The sequence below is a fragment of the Henckelia pumila genome, unplaced genomic scaffold (genome assembly GCF_033568475.1).
Source record: "Henckelia pumila isolate YLH828 unplaced genomic scaffold, ASM3356847v2 CTG_298:::fragment_3, whole genome shotgun sequence".
Lineage (NCBI taxonomy): Eukaryota > Viridiplantae > Streptophyta > Magnoliopsida > Lamiales > Gesneriaceae > Henckelia > Henckelia pumila.
Genome location: NW_027331797.1, coordinates 390,080 through 415,771, shown reverse-complemented (window position 1 = coordinate 415,771; position 25,692 = coordinate 390,080). Strand labels below are relative to the sequence as shown.

Genomic DNA, 25,692 nt, shown 5'->3' with positions numbered 1-25,692 from the left:
AGAAAGGAAGCCTTCAGTTGGCAGTGCTGGTAATTGATCGGGAATTGGGCAAAGGGCATGTGACCCTTCGGGCCTGGAATCTGGCCCTTTAAACGATTCGATCCAAGCCCAAGGTTTAATATGTTTTTTGACATGATTATGTTTACATCCGTTAACCTCGTCAAAAAATTATAATTATAATATCCTTTCATAACACAATCATAACAAAAAATAAACAAATTAATTCAAATAAAGGCTCTTATAAAAAAATTAACTCAAGTTTATTGATCACATTTCATCTCACCTTTTTAAGTATTATTTGTTATTTTGATATAAAAAATTAATTACAAGTAAAATTGATTATATATTAAAAGAATAGTGCCAGGAAGAACAAAAAATAATATTGTTGATATTAAATAAGTTTAACCGTGAATTTGTTGTGTGGTTTTTTTTCTCGACAGCCGAGTTCTGCTTTCTTGACGCATTATAAAATATCATTTTAAATGGTCAAGGATTATTTTATGGTCAAAAACTTCTTTGTTGGAGTTTCCTCCTTCCACGTTTTGACCAAGCATGATTAGTGGAACTACTGCTCATCATTTAGATATACTCAAGAATGTCCAATGCAAGCACCATGTTTTTATTAAGCTATGTGTGATTGGATGGAACAAATCATGGTAGGAGCAATAGCGGGGCAGCCATGTTCTTATAATTTAATATCAACAATATTATTTTGGAGATATTATTGTTTTGGATTTTTTCTGCCTTGGTCTCATGTTTTCTTGCAGTTACACCGGGCCCGAGCATGTGATCTAGCAGTAAGCCTAATAAGTGCATTTTGTATGCATTATTTCATGTTATTTTTATGTCTATTTTGTGTGCATTCATATTATTTTTATGTGTTTTTATGTGTTTTAGTTCATATGTGTGTATTTCACTCTCCCGGCTGATTTTGTAGGAAAATAGTTTTTTGAAGAGTGAATTACGGACCTGCTTTGTTCAAAAAATCAAATTTAATTTTAGATAGCTCCAAATCCAATCTCCACCGTTCAGATTAAATTTCAAGATGTTTGGAAGCTTCTGTCCAAATTTCAGCTCAATCCGACGGCTAGATCTTGAGATATGAATTTTTGAAAATCGTCGCTCGGTACAGAATTTTTGTACTGCGCGCGCGCGAGAATCAAGCTCGCGCGCGCGCGAGTTTCGTGTCCAGGCCTCTGTTTTTATGAGTTGCGCGCGCGCGAGGCCTATGTCGCGCGCGCGCGTGTTTGGGGATCATATGTGTTCCGAAAAATCCTTGTTTTGAGAGAAAATTAACTGGTAGGCGTTTCGGACCATATATATACAAGATATAACATATTTTTTAGGGTTTCGAAAGCTCCAGAGCGCAGACAACGCAAGAGGAGGCAGCTACAAGGCTTGGGAGAGAAGATTTCTCTTTTCTTTTCTTCTTCTTATTTTTATTTTTGAATTATTATTTTTAATTATTGAGTAGTTTATTTTCAACCAAGACGGCATGATTGGGCCGAACAAATTCATGTAGAAAACTTGGATGTTTGTTTGGGATTTTTCAGAGTTGATTTTATTTTATTAATTGTTATATTTATATTTATCTTGTGAATAGTCTGATCAACTATTTGCTTGCATGTTAATCGATTCCAAGTCGACAGAGGAGGTATTGATTTTGATCACTCTGATAATTAACATATTGTAAAATCGACTAGAAATAGAATTCGATTTCAGTGTGCGGTTTGGGTGTAAACTGAATTTTCACAAATATTTAATGCATTCAAATTTGATTAAAATTACGAAAGATTAGTTCATCAATATTTGAATAGGTTTGATTGTTCTAGAAATAGTCCTTTGAACAAATTAGGAGAATTCCCGTGAATTAAGATTAAATCTGAGTCATGACTCGACTACATGTTACAAGATTTGTTCGGTACCTACGTGTGTCTTGGTTGTCTTTATTTTAATTATTTTTATCTTTAGTTATTTTTATTCGTATTTTTTAAGCAGTTTTTATTTTATATTTTTATTGTATTTAATTCAAAATATTTTCTATTATTTTGTCTAGATTAAGTAAAATAATTAAATCTTGAGAATTGACAACAGTCCCTGTGGGATCGATACTTGGACTCTCAGTCCACTTTACTATTACTTGACCTGGTGCGCTTGCCAGTAGATTTTTATCAAACCGATTTAGCCGGTCAAAGCCCCGCCAAGATTTATTGGGCATGCAATTTAGCAGTAAGACCCTGATCCCGGGCATGTGATCTAGCAGTAAGCCCCGCCAAGATTTATTGGGCATGCAATTTAGCAGTAAGGCCCTGACATTTGTATTTTAAAGTTCCGGAGTTTTAAGGCCCGGGCATTCATTTAAAAGCCCATGGAAATATCTCCGCCATGGCAGTCCAGAAAAGTCCATGGCACTGTCTACGCCATGGCATCCAAAGCCCGAGAGGTTCCACGCCCCGGCACCCTATAAGCCCAAGGCATTTATAAGCCTTTGGCACTCTATAAGCCCGGGAGGTTCCATGCCCCGGCACCCTATAAGCCTAAGACATTTATAAGCCCTTGGCACTCTATAAGCCCGAGATGTTCCACGCCCCGGCACCCTATAAGCCCAAGGCATTTATAAGCCCTTGGCACTCTTTAAGCCCGGGAGGTTCCATACCCCGGCATCCATTTAAGCCCAAGGCATATATAAGCCCGGGAGGTTCCATGCCCCGGCACCCATTTAAGCCCAATGCATATATAAGCCCTTGGCATTATATAAGCCCGGGGGGTTCCATGCCCCGGCACCCATTTAAGCCCAAGGCATATATAAGCCCTTGGAATTATATAAGCCCGGGAAGTCAGGGGTATCAGGGCTAAGGAGAAGCAGAAGCATCAGGGATGCTAGTCAGGGCAGCGAACAGGGTTCTAGCCCGACTATTTTTAGGGAGGAGTGGTGATATCCCGGAAAGTTAGGGGTATCAGGGCTAAGAAGAAGCAGAAGCATCAGGGATGCTAGTCAGGACAGCGAACAGGGTTCTAGCCCGACTATTTTTAGGGAGGAGTGATGATATCTCGGGAAGTTAGAGGTATCAGGGCTAAGAAGAAGCAGAAGCATCAGGGATACTAGTCAGGACAGCGAACAGGGTTCTAGCCCGACTATTTTTAGGGAGGAGTGGTGATATCCCGGGAAGTCAGGGGTATCAGGGCTAAGGAGAAGCAGAAGCATCAAGGATGCTAGTCAGGGCAGCAAACAGGGTTCTAGCCCGACTATTTTTAGGGAGGAGTGGTGATATCCCGGGAAGTCAGGGGTATCAGGGCTAAGAAGAAGCAGAAGCATCAAGGATGCTAGTCAGGACAGCGAACAGGGTTCTAGCCCGACTATTTTTAGGGAGGAGTGGTGATATCCCGGGAAGTCAGAGGTATCAGGGCTAAGAAGAAGCATAAGCATCAGGGATGCTAGTCAGGACAGCGAACAGGGTTCTAGCCCGACTATTTTTAGGGAGGAGTGGTGATATCCCGGGAAGTCAGGGGTATCAGGGCTTAGGAGAAGCAGAAGCATCAGGGATGCTAGTCAGGGCAGTGAACAGAGCTATACCGAGTCAGGGACGTTAGGGATGTATAAAGGCAGACCTGGAGCTCCAGGATCCCGGGAGGACCAGGTCTTCATGACTTAGACAAAGCCCATTTCTCTAGGGCATGATCCCCACGATTGCCATAATCCCGAGCCTTCCGGCTTCATCGTGTGTGATAGGTAAATGTGGGCAACTCTTGCACCCACGACCCAGATCGTGGCCACTACCCTGTAAATGCGGAGTGACTCTCTCACTCCAAGGTTTATAAATACCTTGCCTCAGGTGTTTGTAGAGGTATGTTCATCGAAAATTCCAAAGCACTATATTCATTTTTCCTGAAGCCCACTCTATTTCTGAGTCTGACTTAAGCATCGGAGTGGCCCCGCCGAAAAACCTTTCGGCGTCCCACTAACGTGCTTTCATTTCTTTCCCTTGTGTACGGATCATCTCGATCAAGGAGGGATAAACCACACTTCATCTCTACTAGCGCGGTCAGCTCGTCAAGCCCACTATACTACCCTTGATATCCCGAGCACTCGTTTTTATCAAACATCATCAATATATATATACTTTCTCTTATATAATTTTTAGGGGATTTTAGGAATGTGGTACGATTATCAATATTTTCTACCTGTAATTCAAAATCTAATCAGTAAAAATAAATATAAATCAAATTATTTTTAAGTCAAGTTCTGATATTTTATTTTTATTTTTTAAAATTTTGTATTGTCATTTTGCAAAAACTATAACAATGTAACTTTAAAAACATTAGTTATACGGCGGCTCACAAGCTCGCACGACTAGTTTTTATTTTTCTAATCCTACGTAGTCTTGGTCATTTGGTGACATTCAGTCTTGGTTTGTAAGTTTTGTTTACGTTTAATGAATGTAGTTTATCTCAAAAAAAAAAAAAAAAATGAATTCACATTGTCAGAAGTATTAAAAGCGTACATCTAAAATTATGAAAATAAAGTTACCGAGTAAATTTTTTTTTTTTTTTAAAAAAACATGGAATTAAACAACTATTTAATTGTCTCAACTCTCAAATAGTTATCCGTTATTTTAAATATTTCATAAGGAGATCATATGCAATTTAATCATTTATTACTAAAATTAATAAGATGGGGTATTTTGGACGCATTATTTTAATAAAAAGATAAAACGAATTTTGATTAACAAAATTTGAAGATTAAATAACTCTTTTAAACAATATCGTACATATATATATATATATATATATATATAAGTATGTTATAGTGTTAACCATACCTAACATTCACGGTAAATATAACTAAAAAAAAATTAAACACAAGGCTATGTTCGTATTAATTTAAAAGACATTTAAAAATGAGTGGACACAAAATTAGATATTATTATTTCAAATCCCACTGACGTCACACGCCTGAGAAATTAATTTGACCACCAGTAGTCCTCATTATAAGGACCAAATTATTAATAATAATTTATAAAACTAACATACCTCAATTAATTAATAAAATAAAATAAAGAAAAGGTGTAATATATAATCAAGGACATCTGGGATTTCTACCAGGTCCTCCATAATAGAACTCAGGATCTTGCACATAATCACTGATATAATAAGTATCGTAGCAATCATATTCATCCGTATAGCTGAATACCCATTCCGGAAACCTCAAAATCAGGTTGTTCTCCAGTACTCGAATTCTCTTTACGTACCCGGAATTTCCGAGTACGTAGTCGGCGAAGTGGCCGCTGCCCATGCCCGTGCCGGTGTGGGGATGTGTTCCCACTCGAGAGCTGTACACTTCGCCGCCCCATTGCACCGTCTCCGCGTGGTGGTTGAGTGCGCTGAACAGTTTGGGAGGCCAGTATCCGATGTTTATTCCTTCTCCATATTCTACCCACCAGTTATTTGTGGCGGGATCCTAGCTACCTCAAAAACATGAATAATATATTAATATCCCATCACATTATCAAAATTATTATTAAATTCAATTCAACCTTGTGGATGTAAATGGTTATTTGATATGGGAGTCCGGTAGGATTTGAAATGGGATAGATTGCGGCACCAAGTGCTATTTCATTGCTGGTTTGAACAAATCCAGGACAAGTAAGATCAAAGCACCCTGTTTTCTTTGAAGCATCAGCCTGATCATATATATATATATATCAAACAAATTAATTAAGCATAGCATAGCATTAATATAATATAATATATATATATACACATGCATCATCATGAGCTTAATTAATTAAACTACATTTTCTTGCGTAATATTATGCGTGCATTCTGTTAATTATAACTTACAGTCCAATACACAAATAGTCGAGTCTGCCTATCTCCGTAGACACTGGGATTCACAGCCCATCCCGATTCTATCAATTCATAACCGTTCTTTAAAGCCACCTGAGAAGTGCTGTATTCATCATCTGATTCAACCCAAGGATTCCAAACCATTATGTCTCCTTTGGCTCCTAAATAAGCATACCCTTCGGTGTGCAAGATTGCCAGCTGCATGTAAAAACGGCCGGCCGGTGGAGCCCGGATATTCTTATTTAGCAGAGATGGTGACAACTATATATATATATAATATAGATCAGGCTAGGGGACTCATGAAATACGTACGTACGTTACTACTGCATGCATGCTCTTCCTAGCTAGTACATTGTGTGTAAGCATATTTAAGAAAAGATATATGATCATACATACCTACCGAGTGATTTATCTGTTGAAGATACAACGTTTTACTTTCATTAAACGTCTTGTTGTCATAATGCAAAACAATTGGCTTTTTCCTACCATAGCCATGGATTAATTTGTCTTTGTTTGGAAAGTGGTTTCCTTGTATTCTTCGAATGGGAATCGTTCCTTTTGGACAACTTCCACTTCTCTGCCAGATTTGAGTCGTGACAGTCCTGGAAGAGTTTGCATTTCTTCCCACAAACATTTTCTTTGCTTTGGTCGACGATGCTGCACCTGCACCTGTCTTTAATTAATATGGCTTTGCTGGGGTTCAACTGACAAGTTATAATTTTTTAGTTTTTTTTTATTACCATATATATTCATAATCTATTACAGGAGCTATATATATTATAGTGCATGATATTTTTAAGAACATGCATATATAACTGATCATATAAGATACTATGATATAAAATCTTGATCATTAATGGATATATACCTGGATTTTGTGATCCCTCAAAGTGGGATGATCAAAAGCTGGCTGCTTGTAGATGTCTATGCAATCGATGACATCTCCATCCTCACTCTAACATATATGCAAGACCGATCGAGATAATTAGCTAGGTTTCAAATACTATTTAAATTTTTTGTTTCATATTTGAAAAACTTTTATTTTCTGTATGAAGGAAAAAGCCCATCGGAGAGTATCGGAGAAATTTTAAAAAAGACGAAGAAAGTCATATATATTTTTCAAGAAAATGTCAAAATAGTTGAATTCTCATGATGTACCAGGTTTCATAACAACCGCAAGTCCAACGAGCCCATGGGATTTGGGACGCAACACCTATACTATGATTTTATTTTACTTTTTTTGCATGCATGCATGAAGATACAAATTACATATATATATACGTTTGCATTGTCTGTTTATCCGATTGAGATTAAAACTATATATATATATATAGACCAAAATAGATTATAAAACTGAAGGATTAATTAGGCATACCTGAATGCTTCTAACTGCATGAAGTTTCTGAAGATTTGTTCTCTCCACAGATTCTTGTTTTGATAGAGAGACATTAACTACCACATCACTATTTGCTATCGATAAAGAAATTTGCAAGAGAAATATTACCACCATTCTTTTGAATTCCATTCTAAGGTACTACTGTACGTAGTTTTCTTGTTTTCAATTCAAGTTGTTTAAGAGAACTTTCCTGTAGTAATTGCTTGAAAAACTGCAAACACATTTAAAGTTAAGTGTTCGCGGGAAGAAGTCATTGTTCGCATGACTTACTTTCCATGATCATCTAAAAGTAATTCGGAATTTGAATTATGGAAACAAAATATTTGTTGACAAGTGTGTTTTATATTTATATTTGTAATTATAATTAAATAAATGCCGAATGAGTAATTATGAGAAATAACATGCATATGGAGCTCAGTCGCTCTTCCCTCGTTGGCTTCAAATTAAATGACTTGCACGACATTGATTATCCTCGATGACCTTTGGCTAAATTAGGGGAGGTTAGATCCCATGCGTAGGTGAAAGTATGTGATTGATGCAAATCATGTGAGTACTATATATTTATGTGAGGCCTATATGATTTGTACCAATAAAAAAAGTTCACACCACCCATTGGATAATACCCTATGGATAGGATCGAATTTTCCCTAGATTAGCTAGCTAGGGTGGTGATGCCATGCACACCCACTCAAATATATAGAATCCACTCTCGACTAATTCATTTGATTAAACGGATATATATATTTAATATTTTGCCAGCAGTGTCTCCTCTCCTCTTCTTAATTTGAAACCGTACGTGGGCAATATAATGTTGTTCACTAGCTAGCTAGTCTATGTACGTAAAAAGAAGTGGAATTTATTAATCAACATCACCTAAAATATATTAGAGGTCATCAACATTAATTATTGGGGTAAGTTGTAACTTGTAAACTAGTTGGGTTGATGATGAGATGTTACGGTGGGATATTACCCTGATTAATTTCTATGCTCAAAATCTCGGTATTGATCTCATTAGTGTTATTGGGGTTGTGCGTTAGTTTGGTTGATGATATGCTATGGTTATCGACCTAATTACGTGACATGTACGCACACTTGACCCACATGATTTTTTTTTTTTATTTGTGTGTGAATGGTGGATTGAATCTAGTCTTGATCCAGACCATAGATTTTAATATAATTGGTGACTGAATGGAGTAATAATTCAGCATTTACGAAGGCAACAAAATTCCCCATAGAATTTCAGGACTCTTTAAGTTGATGGGCATTTGGGCTTTTATTACCCGATAAAAGATGGTTTGAAATCATATCCAACCTTTTTTCTATTTTCAATCATAATTCATTTTGATGTCCACCCACTAATTAAAGCTAGCTAGCTATTTTAATTTAACACTACCAACCATGCATGTCGCGTGTATGGATTTTTAGTCTAATTAATTGTTTTTTAAAAAATATCTAAGTTTTTAATGATGATAAAAAACTTGTTTAATTTGTTGTTTCTAGAATATACTAAAATAGATTAATTATTTGTATAAATTTTATTGAATGAAAGAACGAGTTTGTGCAATAAAATGCGGTGACTGGCCCACAGGAGCATAGGCGAGTTGGTAAGGTCTGAGGTGACGTGGGAAGAAATTCTCCAGCGTTGCGGGTTCGATTTTCGTGTGGAGCATATTTCCTGCTGAAATATTATGGGGTATGCTCTGGGGATTGGGACATGTGCTCCCTCCTTCAGGTCTCTGCCGTTCGTGCATGTCTCTCGATTTACCCTCCGCATGAGCCAATGGATCTCTAACTCATGTGAAATGAGGTCCCCTTCGGGATCAACCCTTTTTTTTAAAAATAAAATGCGGTAACTAGTATGTAACACTCACAAATACGGTGGACACTATTATTTTTGTATGTATCAAATAAGTAATAAGTAATAAGTACTATGTGGTAGACCGTAGATGTTTCTTTCCCATCTCACATTTAATTTATACTTTATGATGATATCAAACTATGAACAAAACCATATGAAACCGCTGGCAAATTAAAATTTTGCATATTTTTTTTCAAAAAAGAAATCATTTTCATATTTATTTCAACAAAAATCATGACAATTAACGTGCACCCCCATGTGCATGTGCTAAACAGCTTGGAACAGCTCGTAGGGTCAAAAATGTCAATCAGAAACTTTTTCAAAATTCAAAACGCCTGAAACGACGTCGTAAGAATCCGTTAGTGATGGTGACCCGCAACAGCTGTCTCTTCTCCACTACCACTAGCCAGTCTGTAAATTCGGGCAGCTGCCCGTCCCGCACCCACCCCCTGCCCGCGACATTCCCATCGAATCTTTGCCTCTCCTATATATAAACACTAGCTAGCACTCTTCTCTCAGCTCCGCCACTCATCATATCTCCAATATTCCTTCTCTCGAAACTGCAATGGCGGTGTCACAATGCAGAGCTTCCATGGTCGCTTTCGCGATTGTCACGATTTTCGCCCTGGTAGCCAACGCGGCAGCTCAGTCGCCTGCGCCTGCTCCGGCTCCTGTACCTGAGTCCGCCTCCGGAATCGCATCACCCTCCTTTGCTGTTGGTTGCGCCGTTGCAGTGGTAGCTTTCGTCTTCGGATCTGCACTAAGGATCTGAATGATTTCATGAATTCCTACATACATATATAGATGGGGTGGACTGCGATGTATAGGCGGAGAGGATTTGTTTTCGGGTAGATCTGTTGATTTGGTATTTGGCGCCGGTTGAACTTTATTTTTAGGTGTTTGCGTTGGGTATTAAATTTTTATTTTTTTCGATCTTTTGCATGTAATTTCTACATTTTCATGTGCATTTTGTAGTTTGTCAGTGAGTGTTTTATATTATATTATTATTTGATTTTATTATTATTATAGTTTGTTTCTTTGAGTCAGTAATCATTCATTATAAAATTTGATGTTGGCTGGGAATAAAGAATATTTGCTTTTATATTGTTTAAAGCATAAAATAAGGTAAATTCAGCACCACCGAGGTGAGGGAGTCATAAAATTTTCAACTTTTATTAATTAAATGATAAAATCGTATGCGCTTATCAATTTAATAAAAATAAATAAAATAAAAGAGGCTCCAAATCCAATTGCTTTTCTTAAAGCAATGTTTGGTCCTCCACAGCTCCACTTGATGTTCCATGTTTGGCACAAATTTGAAACTTTTTTTTTTTCTTTTGCAATATAAATACATCAAGAAACTTTCTATTTATCTTAACAGCACATATAAAAGTTAATAAATAAAGTAAAGAGAGTTTTTGTGCAAATATAATCATTATATATATATATATATGTTTAATTATTTATTTTATCTATATACTATACTCAAAGATTCCAGCTTCAGTAAGTATTGGTTTAAAATTGTGTCCCCTATTGTCATATAAAAAATTTGTGTACGTCCCATATATATACACTTAGCAGCCATACTTATATCTTGTTTGTTTATGAAGTATTCTATTTTATACAGTAATTTTTTTAAATATTTTGGAATTAAGAACGTATATATAATAAATTAAGAACTTTTAGAAAAAAAAATTTCTAGTCAATTAAAATTATATTTCATGTAGCATTATTTGGGTTATTTAATTGTGTAATATTTTGTGGATATTAGTTGTAATATGGGGTTTTTTTTATATATTACAAAAAACACACATCCACACAAACTAGGGTTTCCTATCACTTTTTAATCTTTTACAGAGCCTAAAATATTTTAGGATAGCGTGAAAATGTATTTGGCTGAGTGGTCATGGAAACATAAGGCCATTATTGGATTTGCATTGCCGCTTGATTTCTAGAAACTATATTTTAAATTTATTACATAATGTGAATATGTGATTGGTGTTGGATCCTCTTTTGGATGAGATATTTTTGCCATGGATATATATAATGCCATATAGCATTCCTCGCATTTGCATCTTTTTTTTAAAAAAAAAAAATAATACTAATAATTTGCCAAGTTTTTGACAAAGAAAAAAATTTGAGTGCGTCTGGGGAGTGAACTTAAATGAAACGGAGTGATTGTGTTTGACTAAACTTATTAAAAAGAGCTTAAAAGCTATTTTACGAGCTTATAAGCTGTTAGAACTTCTTTTAAAAATAAATTGTTAAAATGATTGGGTAAACATTTTAAATAACTTAAAGATGTTGATGTGTTTAGTATTATAAAATCTTTTTATTGTCAAAATTATCAAAAAAAAGGTATAATTATATTAAAATAATATTTCAAATTATACATATACGAAAATAATTTTAGAATAAACATATATTAAAAAATAAAATTGTTTTAATATTTAATTTTAAAAAAATTTATGTGATTTGTAATTTTTTTATATAATATTTAATATTTAATGGTGGAAGATAAAGATGAAAATTTATTAAAATATTCAAGGATATTTTAGAGAGATAAAATATTAAAATAAGATATTTTTGAAAAAAGTATCTCCCTTACTTTTTTAAAAACATCTTATAAGCTGTCAAATAACTTATTTTGACAGCTTATAAGCTGTTTTTAAAAAAATTTACAAAACATATTTTCAAAGCTTAAAAGCTCTAAAACAGCTTATAAGCTGTTTGAAAGAACTTTTAAGCTCTACCAAACACCATCTTAAAAATTGAAAAACGTAAAATGAGACAACACTCGAATCCAATTATTTTATTAAGAAATAAAGCAACTTGATTTTAACTTGTATTTAATAAGTTCATCCACAGCGGAAGATTTGGAAGATATGAACTATTATGTACTAGATTTTATGTGACGCAAACACTCAGCTTGAAAGACACAATAATACAAAGTTTCCACTTATGATAAGATACAATAACAGACCAAATTCAACCAGTTCCCCAGCTCTGAGGGACGCCTATAATATTTCCCAGAGAGCACAATATCAACAAGAATAATATTATTCACATATTACGTTACAGATAGGTGATGTGCTTCTAATCTGTATAAACATTGAAGCCATTGTACCTGACATAGATTATATCAATATCGTAATCTATAATTGAAGCCAACAATTTACATTATAGAAGAGAAATTTACGTATTTCCAGAAGTTCACTGACAAATATCAAGCACTGAAGCCCCTATGGAGAGAACTCCAAGAATTGGAAGGGAAACTGGTGCAGGCTTGAGCAGAAGCATCGGCCATCTGCTCTTTTTTCACACCAGCATTGCAAATATTGGCAATTGAGCGCATGTGTTTCATCCCATACTGAGACAGCGATCCACAATGAGTCTCAAAGCTTCTAACCTGTACAGAAGATAAGAACAGGATCATTTCTAGGATGTAGATCTAAGATTGACAGCTAGATGATTCACACAGAGTTAATAATACTAAATTTAATTTGTGTTTAATGTTTTCAAGGAAAATGCCAGTCATTCGGAATTGATCTTTACTATTAGAGTGAGACCTGGAAAAGAACTAAGATGCACGCCAATCAATAGAATCAAAGGAGTTGATTCAGCAAAACTTTACAGAAGTATGAGAAAAAGTATTCTTGAGCTGTCAACGTGGGTTACAGAAAATGCGTTTAGGGGAGTGAGGACTTGAGAAGGATATTTTAGCAACTCCTGAAACTCACAGTTGACATTTTCTTACAGGGAGAGAATTATGATGTTTAGTTACCATTGATCTGAGGCAATCCCAGTCATCAACAAGAGGCTGCCCAGCAGGTCTGAGAGTCTTCAACACTTGAGGACCTTTGTCAATTCCGAAAAGAAGTTTTCCAACAAGTTCGACACTGTGGTCAATATGACTTCGGTGTCCAATAGCTTCAGCCAGCTGCTTTTGAGCTGAAACTTTCCGAGCAGAGTCTACAGGAGCTTTGCGATACTGTCACGGGTGAATTGAGAAAAGCACTCATAAAAAAATTATAGCAGGAGCCAATTATTCTTAGGTTCAATTCTTGCTATGTCTATTGGCCCTCACTGTTTTGTTGGGCCTACCTCCTTCAATTTGTTACGAGTACAGATTGCTATAATATACATTCATTGAATCTGCGTATAAAGGTAGTCACTTCACGTGGCGCAATTTATTAAATGATGGGGTTAACTTTATTTAATTAGCTATTCAGTCATAACTGCAGCTTAATTAGGGATGTCAATGGGTCCGGGTACATGAGGGGAGGGTTTGGGTCCACTAAATGGGTCTTGGGGCTGGTCTCGGGTCCATTTTTTCAGACCCGAGAGGGTATGGGGCGGGTAATGGGTTTTATAAGACCCGCCCCAGACCTGCCCCATATAATACATACATATAAAAAATTATAGGTTTTTATTGCTCAAATATTCTTTCTAGCCGTAATCATCTCTTTTACTTTCATATTTTAATTTAATTCCTAAAAAAATATTTTAAAATTCTTCATGTTTTTAATTAAAACAGACTAAAGCTGATCACCATCTACCTATCCTTCAACATTTGTCTATCCTATTCCTCCGGTGACTTCCTATTTTAAGGTTTTATTTTTCCTTTCGACTACATCATACAGTCAGATTTGTTTTTAATTTTAATAAATTTGTGGGTCTCATGGGTCTAATGGGTCCAACCCGCCCCATTTCAGATATGGGGTGGGGCGGGTCCAAGTATATTTAAATAGGGTGGGGCGGGTAATGGATCCATGTTTTGTTAATGGGGCGGGTATCGGGTTCGGCCAAACCCGACCCATACCCGCCCCATTGACACCCCTAAGCTTAATTGCTCTACAACATATTCAGATGTAGTCATGAGAAACAGACTCACCATGATAAACACATCCACTTTCACAAGAGCTGAACATACCTTATGCCAAAAATGTAGAAGATCAGCATCTCGCTGATCCACAGCTTTTGAAGATGGCCGAAGAGAATTTTCATCAACAAAAGTGAAATTATCATTTGCAGGATCTGTACCCAAGTATGTGAAAAGATTACCCACACTTAGCTTCAGATCACCATATTGCATCACATGGGAGCCATAGTAAGAATTCTCATTAGCTGTTCGCGCCTTAACCTGCACATATCAACATATATAATCATTCCAAAATGATATCAGGAAAAACACAGAACGTGCCATAGTAAGATTCTCATTAGCTGTTCGCGCCTTAACCTGCACATATCAACATATATAATCATTCCAAAATGATATCAGGAAAAACACAGAACGTTTAGGATATGATACACCAAAAATCATGAAATCAATTCACCCCCATGTTTGTAATGTCCATTCCCGAGATCATGTGAGTCCATAATAACAATACATGGAAATGTTTGTGGACAGTTTTTGTATGAATGCGGTAAGGAGTTCAACAATCTTCTATCAACCAACAGACTAGTTCAATTGTTTAGTTCCCCTTCCTTGTTTCTTACAGTTTATTGTAAGGACATCTCCAGTGCAGTGGCCATTGTTTAAAAAACAAAAAGAAAACAAAGAACATACCAGTTCGATAGCATTGCTCAATGTAAAGACATAGTTTGATGAGATCTTACCAGTTGATATTGTTGCCTTAAGGTTTCAGTCCGAAGGTTGTGAATATCACTGTTCATGGTCACAATATAAAATATCAAGAAAAAAAATAAAATATGACAAGTGGAATTAGAGGTAGCAACAGGTTCGTTCATGGAATTGCTTTTGAGTGGGCAATTAGCTTCAGTAACGTAGCCATTGAAAAATAAAGGTAAACTTTGCTGAGTTTGCATATATGCTGATGCACTTCAAGTTCAAGTCACATACGCTATCAACCACAGAACCCAAAAACTAATCCATACCAGTCCTCCATCCAGGAAATACTGTACAGGTCACCCAAGCAAGTTTCATATTCTGGGGGAGGATAGGGATATTCTCCAGGGCAATAGGTTCCCCAGCTACTCTCTTCCGCATTTGATGCAGTGGTTGCATAAATATTCAAGCCTTCAGGAAGAAGACCCTCAAATATACTTCCAGATTCACAAGCTTCAAGATAAAATACCTAAAAAAGTTGATGTGTCAGCTGTGCAAGATTTTACATCTCGCTTAACAGATAAAAGATTGCAACATGAAATAAAAACCAGAATCGTTACCAAGCTCCTATATGTTCCAGAGGCATGTTTCTTCTTCAAAACGTCGATCAGATTATCCGCATAAAGATAGGGAAACGTAGGCATCCCTGAGCATATAATATAGTACACCGAATATGCAATCAAATGCTTAAAACTACACGCATAGTCAATGAATAAAATACACGGAAAGAAGATACAGAAAGTGATGCTATCAGATCTAAACATTGTAAGCTAAAGTTTTTCAAAGTACGGTAAATATATGTTAACAGTAGCTCACTAACCAAGCACCCCAGCACCACCATGATCAGAATAGAATATGAATATATGATCATTAGGGCCACTGTCGACAACCTTCCCGCTACCTCCTCTAACAGCACTTTTGTTCCCAAGAAGCACGGCAAAAAAGTTGTCAACAGTAACTTCATCTCCAACATAATCCTGCCTCAGGAGAGTGAGAAAAGAGAAATAAGTTTCAACTATCACTTTGCAAATTAGAGACTCGGGAATAAGACAAACCTTTGGAACTCCCTTGTAGACATCCTCACCATGAGGACTGTTAATGATGACCCCTGGCCTTGGGTTTTCTACATTGAAAGCAATGTCATCATACATGAAAACCACAATATTCTCATCCTTGAGACCACCTTTTTTTAGAATTTGATATGCATGGCATACATCCGCCTATCACAAATGTAAAGACTAGTATCAGTGTCAGTTGACTGGAAGAACAAAGGAACATCAAAAGGTCAAAATGCAAATCCTTGACATAAAGGGCTTCATTAAGACCGGTATCTAGAAGCAAGACTGCGTTTATACTTTTCAAGTCACTTTATTTTCTTCTTCTTTAGCAGATATTTCTTTTGGTATTAGAGCATTCTAATAGCATTCTAATCTTCCGGTAAAGTTCCATCATCAACTTTAATTTTACTTGGACTGTAATTTCCTTTAATAAATAAAAGCAGACTTTAAATTTTCGTATTTACACTCGTTTGTGAAGGTTGCTTAGCACATGGTTGAGGTTCTTTTTTTTATTATTTAAAAAAAAAAAAAAAAAAAAGACAATCGACACTATCCTATTTAAAACAAACCGATATAAAAAACAAAGATGCTTCGAGAAAAACATGTTCACATGAGATCACAATTGAGCTCTATATTACTTGGAAATTGGAATTTTACATTTAGTTGCAAATGGTCTATATCATTCAGAATATAAATATAAAAGATATATCTTAAACATAGGAAAGTTTTGTTAAATATAGAAAATGGGCTTCTTCCCTGCTCTTCTCATCTCTAGTCCATCCGGTTCCAGTTTGTGTATCGTTCCCATCCCTACTATCCACCTTTCTTATCTTCTTTCTTTAATTTTAAGAAGCCTAGCGCAGATACTCATTCGAAGAGTGTGGTCACACAACAAGATCGATTTAGATCGTATCAATGGTATGTGTAACAAGTAGTCTTGTCGAAGAGTTGAGCTCGATTGCAAGAAATTAAGCTCATTGAATTTTATATAAAGGAGCATAAGGTAGAGATTGGCCCATGAGTTGGCTCACTAGTCCAGATTATGTTTAACAAAATTTGTTCATAAACTTATTAATAAGCTCTATCATGGGTTTGACAGGCATATTTGAATTTTGAGCTGATGGATGCATTCAAGGACTCAATGCATAAAATCAATATTCGAATTACTTTATACATAAAATCAATATTCGAATTACTTATTACTAAAATATAGAGAATGTTTAGAAATCATTATTAGACTTGTGCTGTCAAAAAGTCCAAGCTCGAGCTGTCTCTAACATCCATAGACAATTCCACAGACCACAAGAAACTGGTGGAAAAAAATCATGTTCTCGAGATCGAAAATACAATAATGTTGTTCAGTGGGGGCCACCTTAATAAGTACTAAGCGAGCTAACTATTACCTAAGACAAAACTAAATAGTAATAAATAATAATACATGTGGGCCTCTGCTTGTATTACAAGGCTCCAATTATTCAGACGACTTTACTGGCACGTCAATATCTGGCATTTAGTTCAACCAAAATTAGATTATCTATCAAATAATTCATTTGAAGATTACTAGGTAATTTTTTTTAAAAAAATCTATCCGAAGAATCGAAGATGAGGGAAAAATTACTTTCAGAAAGGAAGACATATAAACATAATATGCTGTGTGTGTGTGTGTGACCCAAGAGAAAAATTAAAAACAGCACTTGGATTCTTGGTAAGTCGCTCGGTGGAATAAATACCAATACGAACTAAATATCAGAAATCTAACACGCTAGACAAATTTATTGCCGATTTCATCGGAAAATTAGAAAGGCAAAACAAAAGTTCATAATCACGGTCATTAATTCATAAACCGTTGACGAAAGATCTCAAAACATTTTTTTTTTGTTTAAATTCGGAGCTCAAATTCTAGACTAGAATCTTAATTTTTTTTAAAAAAAACCTAAATCAAAGATGAGAGCGTAATCACCTGATGGCGATAATTCCAGTAACCAGAGGATCCGGCCAACAAGACAGCCCACCTGGTCCCCACGGAATCGTCCTCAGCTCCGCCGAAGAAAACGCGTGCTTCAGAAGGAAGCCTGATAAAGTCATCCCGGGCATCGGCGATGGCTACTATGGAGAGTAAAAGTAGGAAGAGCGCAAATGCTGAGCGATTCGTCATTACTGGTGGTGCGTGCGATGATACAACGAATGCCTTGTGTTTTTTTTATAAAAGGAAAATATGTCTTTATTTTATTTTATTCTTTCCTCCCCGATCATACGGCGAGGTGCGGTTGGGCCAGGAGATTCCTTTTATCTTGTATTATATTATAAAAATAAAATAATAATGATGCTATTTTTGCACGGTTAAGATCCCTATCATAATTTTTTAAGTCTCCAAAAAATTTAAAATACACTGCTTTATGTCCCCCAAAAAAAATAGAATCTTTTAATTAGACAGATTAATTCAAGTCACTCATATGTACCACGTAAAAAATAATATTTTTGTCGTATAAAATAATAATTTTATATATTCGATCAAATTTTAAAAAAAATGTTATGTGTACATAAAATTGTACACATGAGATTACACAATTTCTCCTCAAAATCTCTCCAGCTAGATCTTAATTAATATCTCACGATATTTTACTATTTTTTCCTAATTCTTCTACTAATCAATTTAGACGGTCTGCTCACTAATTTATTTTCCTCTTTTTATTCCTCTTTTTTCCTTTTTTTCCGTGCGATCTGTTCATCTTCCGGCCAGTCATCTTTTCGTCGCGGGCAACCTCCTTGATGTCTGACCCAAGTAATTTTAATATCTCCAATCTCATTTCTACTTCATATTTACAAATTTAAACTGAAAATAATAACAAAATAAAAGTATCTATATTTATTTATGATGAAGAAACAAAGAGGATATAACCATAACCAACCCCTCGAAACTCCCAAATGAATGGCTTATTCTATGCTGCACCGGGTAAAATTCACCCGGTGCATCATCCACCGTCCAACATCCCGGACCCCACATAATTATGTGGGGCTCGAGCTCTTTTTCATGGGGCCCGGGCCCCATGAACGACCCAGATCCACCGGGTGAAATACCCGGTGAATCATAAAACTTCCCCAAATAGATGTATTGTGAGATTTGTGTTGTGAAAAGGCTGTTTTATTGGATTTTGCAGCGAATTTAATATGGATTTGTATTTCAATAAATCTAAAAAAACTGGATAATTATTCATAAATAAGAAAAACTAGGATCTGGAAAATGGGAAGTTTAGAAAATTAGGTAACTGGATAAAACAACATACATAGGACTAATTGTTGGGTATTTCAATTTTTTAAAGACATTTTTTTCTACTGTGAAGAAATTAAGGAGAAAAAGGGGATGTAGGCATATGTGTAAAGGAGACTTTGATGAAGTAGAAAGTGGAAGCTTTGGAATTTAAATAATCGTGAAAAAAGAAAAGATTGAATGAAGAATTGAATTTTGATTGAGAAAATAATATTTAATCGTTGCGTATAAGACTACGTGTACAACTCTATGTACACATAGTATGGCCCATAAAAAAATAAAATACACTATCTTTTTCTTCGAAAAAATCCAAATATCATTGATTTTCATAAGCAACATATAACCAAATAAAATAAACATATTCTTTTTTAATTAAAAAGCATCCTTATATCATTGCATTTTGCAAACAAAGAAGTATATGTTAATCATATATGAGATGAGAAACAAATATATTAGAAATAATATATTTAATTTCAACTATAAAATAAGATCTAATTTAATTGAATAAATATTATTCTAAATAGAATTGTGGTTGGTTGTAGCGAATTGAACTCTTGTCGATTGAAACAACTTTGTTACTTCGTCACTAAGAGGAGGTTCAACAAGTTGAAGATCGAGGCCTGTGAAAAATAAAGTTTTTTTAAAACATATTCGTCTTCTCATCTATAGTGTTTTGAGGATCGTATAGACGTCTGTCTCTCAGGATACAACAGCAATACCGATAGCAAATAAATACAAATTTGTTACTCCGACAAACTGAAAGTACCTTATCGTAATCAACTTTTGACAAAAAAACAAGAAAAACAATATATTAGAATGTAGAACCTTTGTTTTTCTATATCTCTCAAAAGAACAAGACATGCATATATATATATATATATATATATATATATATATATATATATATATATTTATAGTTAAGAGGAAATTTCCTTATTTATTGCACTTTACACATCGGTTTCAAAAGTTTACATAAATTAATTGTATTTAATTTAAGTTTTGAAACCTACTAATTGTTAGATGAGTTATTTACTTCAAGTTTTGAAACCGATTAATGGTTAGATGAGTTAAGTTAATAAGTCATCTATCATCTAACCATTAAATACATGAATTTTAATTCACCGGTTGAATTTAGTCCAACAATCCCCAACATGAATTAAAATTATCAAATTAAGAAAATTGGGTGATAACGTTCAACAGTTGAATCTTGCATAGAATAGGTAGGTTTTACCCTTTGAACATTTTCTTGTGAAAGCATATTATTTTACTGGCTGATCAATAGACATGATGTCCTTGAACTGTTATGTTGTTTGTGTAAACTTTAATATACCTCACACAAGATTCTTCTTGATATACTTATGTTCTCATGATTGTGTTCGTTTTGACCATTAACACTTGTTTGGTTATGCGAGAGGGTCTAGAATTGAGTCGGGCAATTCCTACGAAGCGGTCTCACTTCTCTCTCACATAGGTGATTCTTTGTAAGAACAATTTGCATTGTTTTGCTCATTTTATGTCGCATAAGAATCATTAAAAGTCATATGTTTATCCTTCATTTTCAATGTTTCGCCATAGGAATGGACAAGGGATAACTCCCACAGTGATTCACCAAGTTAGTGCAAGTAGGTTGTGTTGGAACACGCGTTCTCTGATCACACGGATGTGATATCCGGAGCAGCGGAAGTTTAAAATTTTATTTTTCGATATGGAACGATTTCATATCGTGGGTATCAAATTCAAACGATTAAAATCTTGCAAGTAAAAATAAAAATCACAATTAAATATTTTTACCTCTTCAAACTAAGGCTTGATTATGGACTCCAACAGATTTAATCTGCTCTTGTTGTAAATCCCAGGAACCGATGACTCGCTCGATCAATCTCCAAAATTAGGTCCACCATAGAAAACAGAAACCCTCTGATTGATTGCACTAAAAATCAATCAGATGTTTATCGTAGAGAATAAACAGATTTGATCTGTCAATTCAAAAATTGACTTTTCAGAAAAATCACAGATCGAATTTTTTCAAAAGGAGTATGGGAATTTTCGAAATATCCCCTTAGAAATTATATGTGAGTATTTCGAAAATACCAAGGAGGAATCAATGTCTTATTTTCGAAATTATACACATATATATATATATATAATTTCTAAACTAGATTAAGTTATAATTGTATTAGAACACTAACTCCTTAGGGCCCACAATCCATAACTTAAGCCCAACAAGCCAAGCCCGTTATTATAGAAATTAATATAAAATTCATCATGACTCCGATTGATAAACCGATTTCACCAATGTGCACAGAAACCATTTCTGTACCTTTTAAAGTTAAGATAAATTTTTTTTAATCCAAATTCAGTGATTTCCAAAAATGCTCATCTCTATGTCATTTTAGGAAATTCCACTCCCTTTAGTTAAGAAGTTCAACTTCTCTTTCATTAAATTTAACTCTTTAAATTTAACTATCTCAACGGGGTTTAGTAATCCATTACTTGTGTAACCCTCAATGGTTCAGGGATAAAGCTAGCCGTGGGCTCACAACTTCTTGTGACTCGGAACAACGATTTCCGACTTACCCAACGAATTATGGTAAGAGCTTCTAGCAACATCGCCCCATGATTCCCTAGGTATCACTGATAGTGCCTGCAAGAACCAGTAAGTTTTGGTTAGCGTACAGTACAGTCCTTTCATCCATATATCCCAATCGAATCAACAACCATTGGTACATCAAGAGTCGTTCGAGATTCGATAACTATGCAACGCATCTTGAAGATCAAATAGTGACATCGCATGTGCTACTAGGAAACCAAGTAACATAAATCACATTGAGTACTCTGGCCAGAGATTTGTCACACTAATTTCTCCTCAGATCGCATAGGATATCCACACTCGCAAGCGTGTGGTGAATCCTTGACAACAAAGCATCGACTCCTATATGTATCGTAACTGTACCCAATCCTGACACCTGATAACCCCTTAGAGTCGGTAAACGAGTCAAAGTACAGTACTAGCATATAGAGTTTCAATGATGTTTCAAGTAGTAAGGACTAATGGCGTACAACTAAAACTGCGGACTTATCCACTCAAATAATAATAACCACTTGGAAAGTCCGAATAGGGTAGTTCGATCATCCATCATATGAATATCCATTTGCATGCTTTGAACATCTCCATGTTCATTACCAATGAAACGTGGTACTTGGCATCATAAATGCTAGTATTAATCTCGAGCGATCCTTATCCTTATTAGCGGACGACTCAATTGACTAGGAACTGTTTAGAATATACAGTGACTATAAGATGTGTTTCATAATAGTGATCTCTCTTTATTCACTATCTCATCTTACTTACACTATAGTATATTCAAGGTCTTTATCAAAACAACAATAGTATATCACAATATAACAATATGAAGAAAGATAAAGAAAATGTCATTAATTAATGTAAATTATATTAAACAAAGATTGTTTATACATAGAGTCATAAAAGCCCTTAGCCACAAGTTGGCTAACCGGGCACCTACTCTTTCAGGTTGTCCCATTGTATCTAATTCTTGGTATCTCCAATCAGCATAAGTTGGGTTTTCCTTTGCACCATCTTATTCAGTAGTCTTAAGTCTAATTCCCCTTGATGATTTTACAACTAGCTCTCTATTTAACTTTTTGGTTAGCAGATCCGCTAGATTATCCTTTGACTTCACGTAATCAATAGAGATAACTCCAGTTGAGAATGATTGTCTAATAGTATTGTGTCTACGACATATATGTCTCGACTTACCATTATACATATTGATGTTTGCTCTTCCAATCGCAGATTGGTTATCACAATGAATACAAATAGTCGGCACGGGTTTCTGCCATCTTGGAATATCTTTTAAAAATAGACGCATCCACTCAGTCTCTTCGCCATATTTGTCAAGGACTATAAATTCATATTCCATTGTAAATCTGGCTATTACTGTTTTTTTAGAAGATTTCCATGCAATTGTTGCACCTCCTAGTGTGAATACATATCTACTGGTAGACTTTGAGTCTTTCATATCAGATATCAAGTTCGCATTACGATATCCTTCAATAACAGGAGGATATCTGATATAGTGCAGTCCATAACCACGAGAATACCTTAAATACCTAAGCAATCTCACAATTTCTTTCCAGTGTTTAAATCCTCGAATACTCGTTGTTACGCCTTAAACGCATATAAATCTCGAATTATGAGATTAATGTTTTTAATGCATTAACAAGTCTTATTTCTCTATGTTTTGATGATTAACAAAACTAGGTTAAAATGTTACTAATATTTACATTGAGCTTATTACAGAGTTAAAATTTTCAAAGATGAATTAATACTAAATTCATACTCAAGATCAGAAACACAATTCGAAGAAGTTTACTACTATGGGATCGGAAGCTCCGATTGGAGATCGAAACCTCCGATCAGGATCAGAAGCATCTTCGGAAGCTAAGGGTAGATCGGAAGCTCCGATCTTGGTTCGGAAGCTCCGATCTATTTCAGGGATTTTTTATATTGGTCGGAATGAGGAACGGAAGCTACGAAGAACAGGTTCGGAAGCTCCGATCGTGGTTCGGAAGGTCCGATCAGTTTCTATGTAAAATTATATTGTTCGGAAGCAGATCGGAGGCAACGAAGTGAAGCAGATCGGAAGCACCGAACAGGATCGGACGTTCCGATCCTGAACGGCCGCCTGATAATCTTGTCCGGAAGACTTTTGCCCGACACCATATTTATTGCGTCGATCGGAAGCTCCGAAGTGGATCGGACGTTCCGATCCAGTACACCCGCGTGTCTCAGAATTCAAATTTCGGAAGCTCCGATGCAGGGATCGGAAGTTCCGATCGATGTCAAAATTTCAGCTATAAAAGGAGGCATTCCGAGGCCATTCAAATCATCCCAACATCTTCAAGTCTCTCAATCCTCTCAAGCATCATTCAAGTCATTTGTTGAGCAATTTGTAGCCCCTTTTGAGTGTTCAAAATATATTCACATATCGAGTTGTATTCGGGGTTGTAATATCGAGGGTTGTTAGTTTGTGAGTTGGTTGCTCGGTTTTATAAACACTTGTGTGTGAAGCCAAGTGTATTTTACGAGTGTTGAGGCTATCCTTGGAGCCCTTAAGGCCAAGAGTGTTGAGTTGTATCGGCGCGGTGATCGTGTCAAGTTGTAAGGCTATCCTTGGAGCCATCAAGGGCAAGACGTTCGAAGTGCTAGTGGATCCTTGGTTAATCGACTTAACCAAGAAGGGGAGACGTAGACGATTTATCGTCGAACTTCCATAAACATCTCTTATCCCTTTTACTGCTTTATTTACATTACGCATTTATTTACCGCACTTATTATTTGATTGCTTAAGTCTTCCGCTTGCGTACTTGCATAATCGCTTTAAATTGCTAAAGTTGCCAATAGAACCTAAATCCCCCCCCCCATTAGGTTCTAACAAGTGGTATCAGAGCCATTTGAAAATACTTTTCAAAACCTTTTTATGGCAAACCTAGCAAGTGATTATGCTCAAGGGCAATCTACTAATCGTCCTCCTCTTTTCAATGGCATAAACTACGGGTATTGGAAAAATCGTATGTCCCTATATATCCAATCCGTAGACTATGACCTATGGAAAGTGACGGTGAAAGGTCCCTATACACCTATGAAAATAGTTGATGGGGTTGAAATTCCTAAGGGAATGGATGACTTTTCAAAAGAGGACATGAAAATAATTTCGCAAAATGCTAAAGCTATGAATATCTTGCACTGTTCCTTAGATATGAACGAGTACAACCGGATATCGATGTGCTCATCTGCTAAAGAGATATGGGACAAGCTAGAGATATGTCACGAAGGCACCAACCAAGTGAAAGAAACAAAGATCGACTTACTCCAACTCAAATACGAAACATTTGAGATGGAATCCAACGAAGATGTTGACACCATGTTCCGAAGGCTTACTCAAATCATCAATGAGTTAGCACAATTGGGAGAACAATATCCTACCAAGCAAGTTTGGAGGAGAGCTCTTCGTGCCCTACCAAAAGAATGGGATGCAAAGAGAACCGCCATCATCGAATCCAACAAAGGGGACACTGCCGCCTATGATCTTGATCAACTACATGGGACCCTAAAAACCCATGAGTTAGAAGTGTCCACAAGAAAAGAATCAAAGAAAGAAGATGTCAAGCACAAAGGGATAGCCTTGACTACACAAGTCGAAGAAGATGACGATGATGACATGGCTCTCTTCGCAAGAAAATTCAAGAAATTCATACGAGGAAACAAATTCAAAAAGGACAAGAAACCTGAGAAAGAAGTGACCTGCTACAACTGTCAACAACAAGGTCACTACGCCAATGAATGCCCACTCAAGAAGAAAGTGGACAAAGGAAAGAAGAAAGCCCTACTAGCTACCTGGAGTGATAGCGACGACGACGAAGAGGAAGCAAACCTCTGCTTAATGGCTAAAAGTGATGACATCGTCTCTGACGACGATGACAAGGTACCTACTTACGATGAACTCTTACATGCTTATAAAGATATGTTTGATATGGTTAAGTTTCTTAGAAAAAAGAATAGAAATCTTAAAAAGGAATTAGAAACTAAGGAGCATGATAACCTTAGACTTAAGG

At 35.8% G+C, this 25,692-nt stretch overlaps 2 protein-coding genes across 2 annotated transcripts; both read right to left on the bottom strand.

Moving 5' to 3' along the window:
• Positions 1-5,077: 5,077 nt before the first annotated feature.
• On the bottom strand, positions 5,078-7,372 carry LOC140870966 (protein neprosin-like). Its single transcript, XM_073273392.1, has 5 exons — positions 7,223-7,372; positions 6,716-6,802; positions 5,842-6,045; positions 5,535-5,681; positions 5,078-5,458 (listed from the first exon to the last, which is right to left on the bottom strand). The coding sequence occupies exons 1-5, from the start codon at positions 7,370-7,372 to the stop codon at positions 5,078-5,080; spliced, it is 969 nt and encodes a 322-aa protein (XP_073129493.1).
• Positions 7,373-12,030: 4,658 nt separating this feature from the next.
• Positions 12,031-18,053, bottom strand: LOC140870918 (vacuolar-processing enzyme-like). Its single transcript, XM_073273323.1, is given in 10 exon segments — positions 12,031-12,374; positions 12,376-12,510; positions 12,886-13,092; positions 14,035-14,244; positions 14,721-14,769; positions 15,000-15,199; positions 15,291-15,376; positions 15,551-15,707; positions 15,786-15,950; positions 17,749-18,053. Coding segments are annotated over 10 exon segments (1,464 nt in total). The 5' UTR covers positions 17,944-18,053; the 3' UTR covers positions 12,031-12,314.
• Positions 18,054-25,692: the final 7,639 nt, after the last annotated feature.

Bases quoted from the DNA above. Each gene is read 5' to 3' on its own strand.
- LOC140870966 (XM_073273392.1), bottom strand. From the start codon at position 7,372: ATGGAATTCAAAAGAATGGTGGTAATATTTCTCTTGCAAATTTCTTTA. The intron at 6,046-6,715 runs GTATATATCCAT...TTTTACATGCAG, and splicing joins TGAGGGATCACAAAATCCAG to CTGGCAATCTTGCACACCGA. The intron at 5,682-5,841 runs GTAAGTTATAAT...ATATATGATCAG, and splicing joins GACTATTTGTGTATTGGACT to GCTGATGCTTCAAAGAAAAC.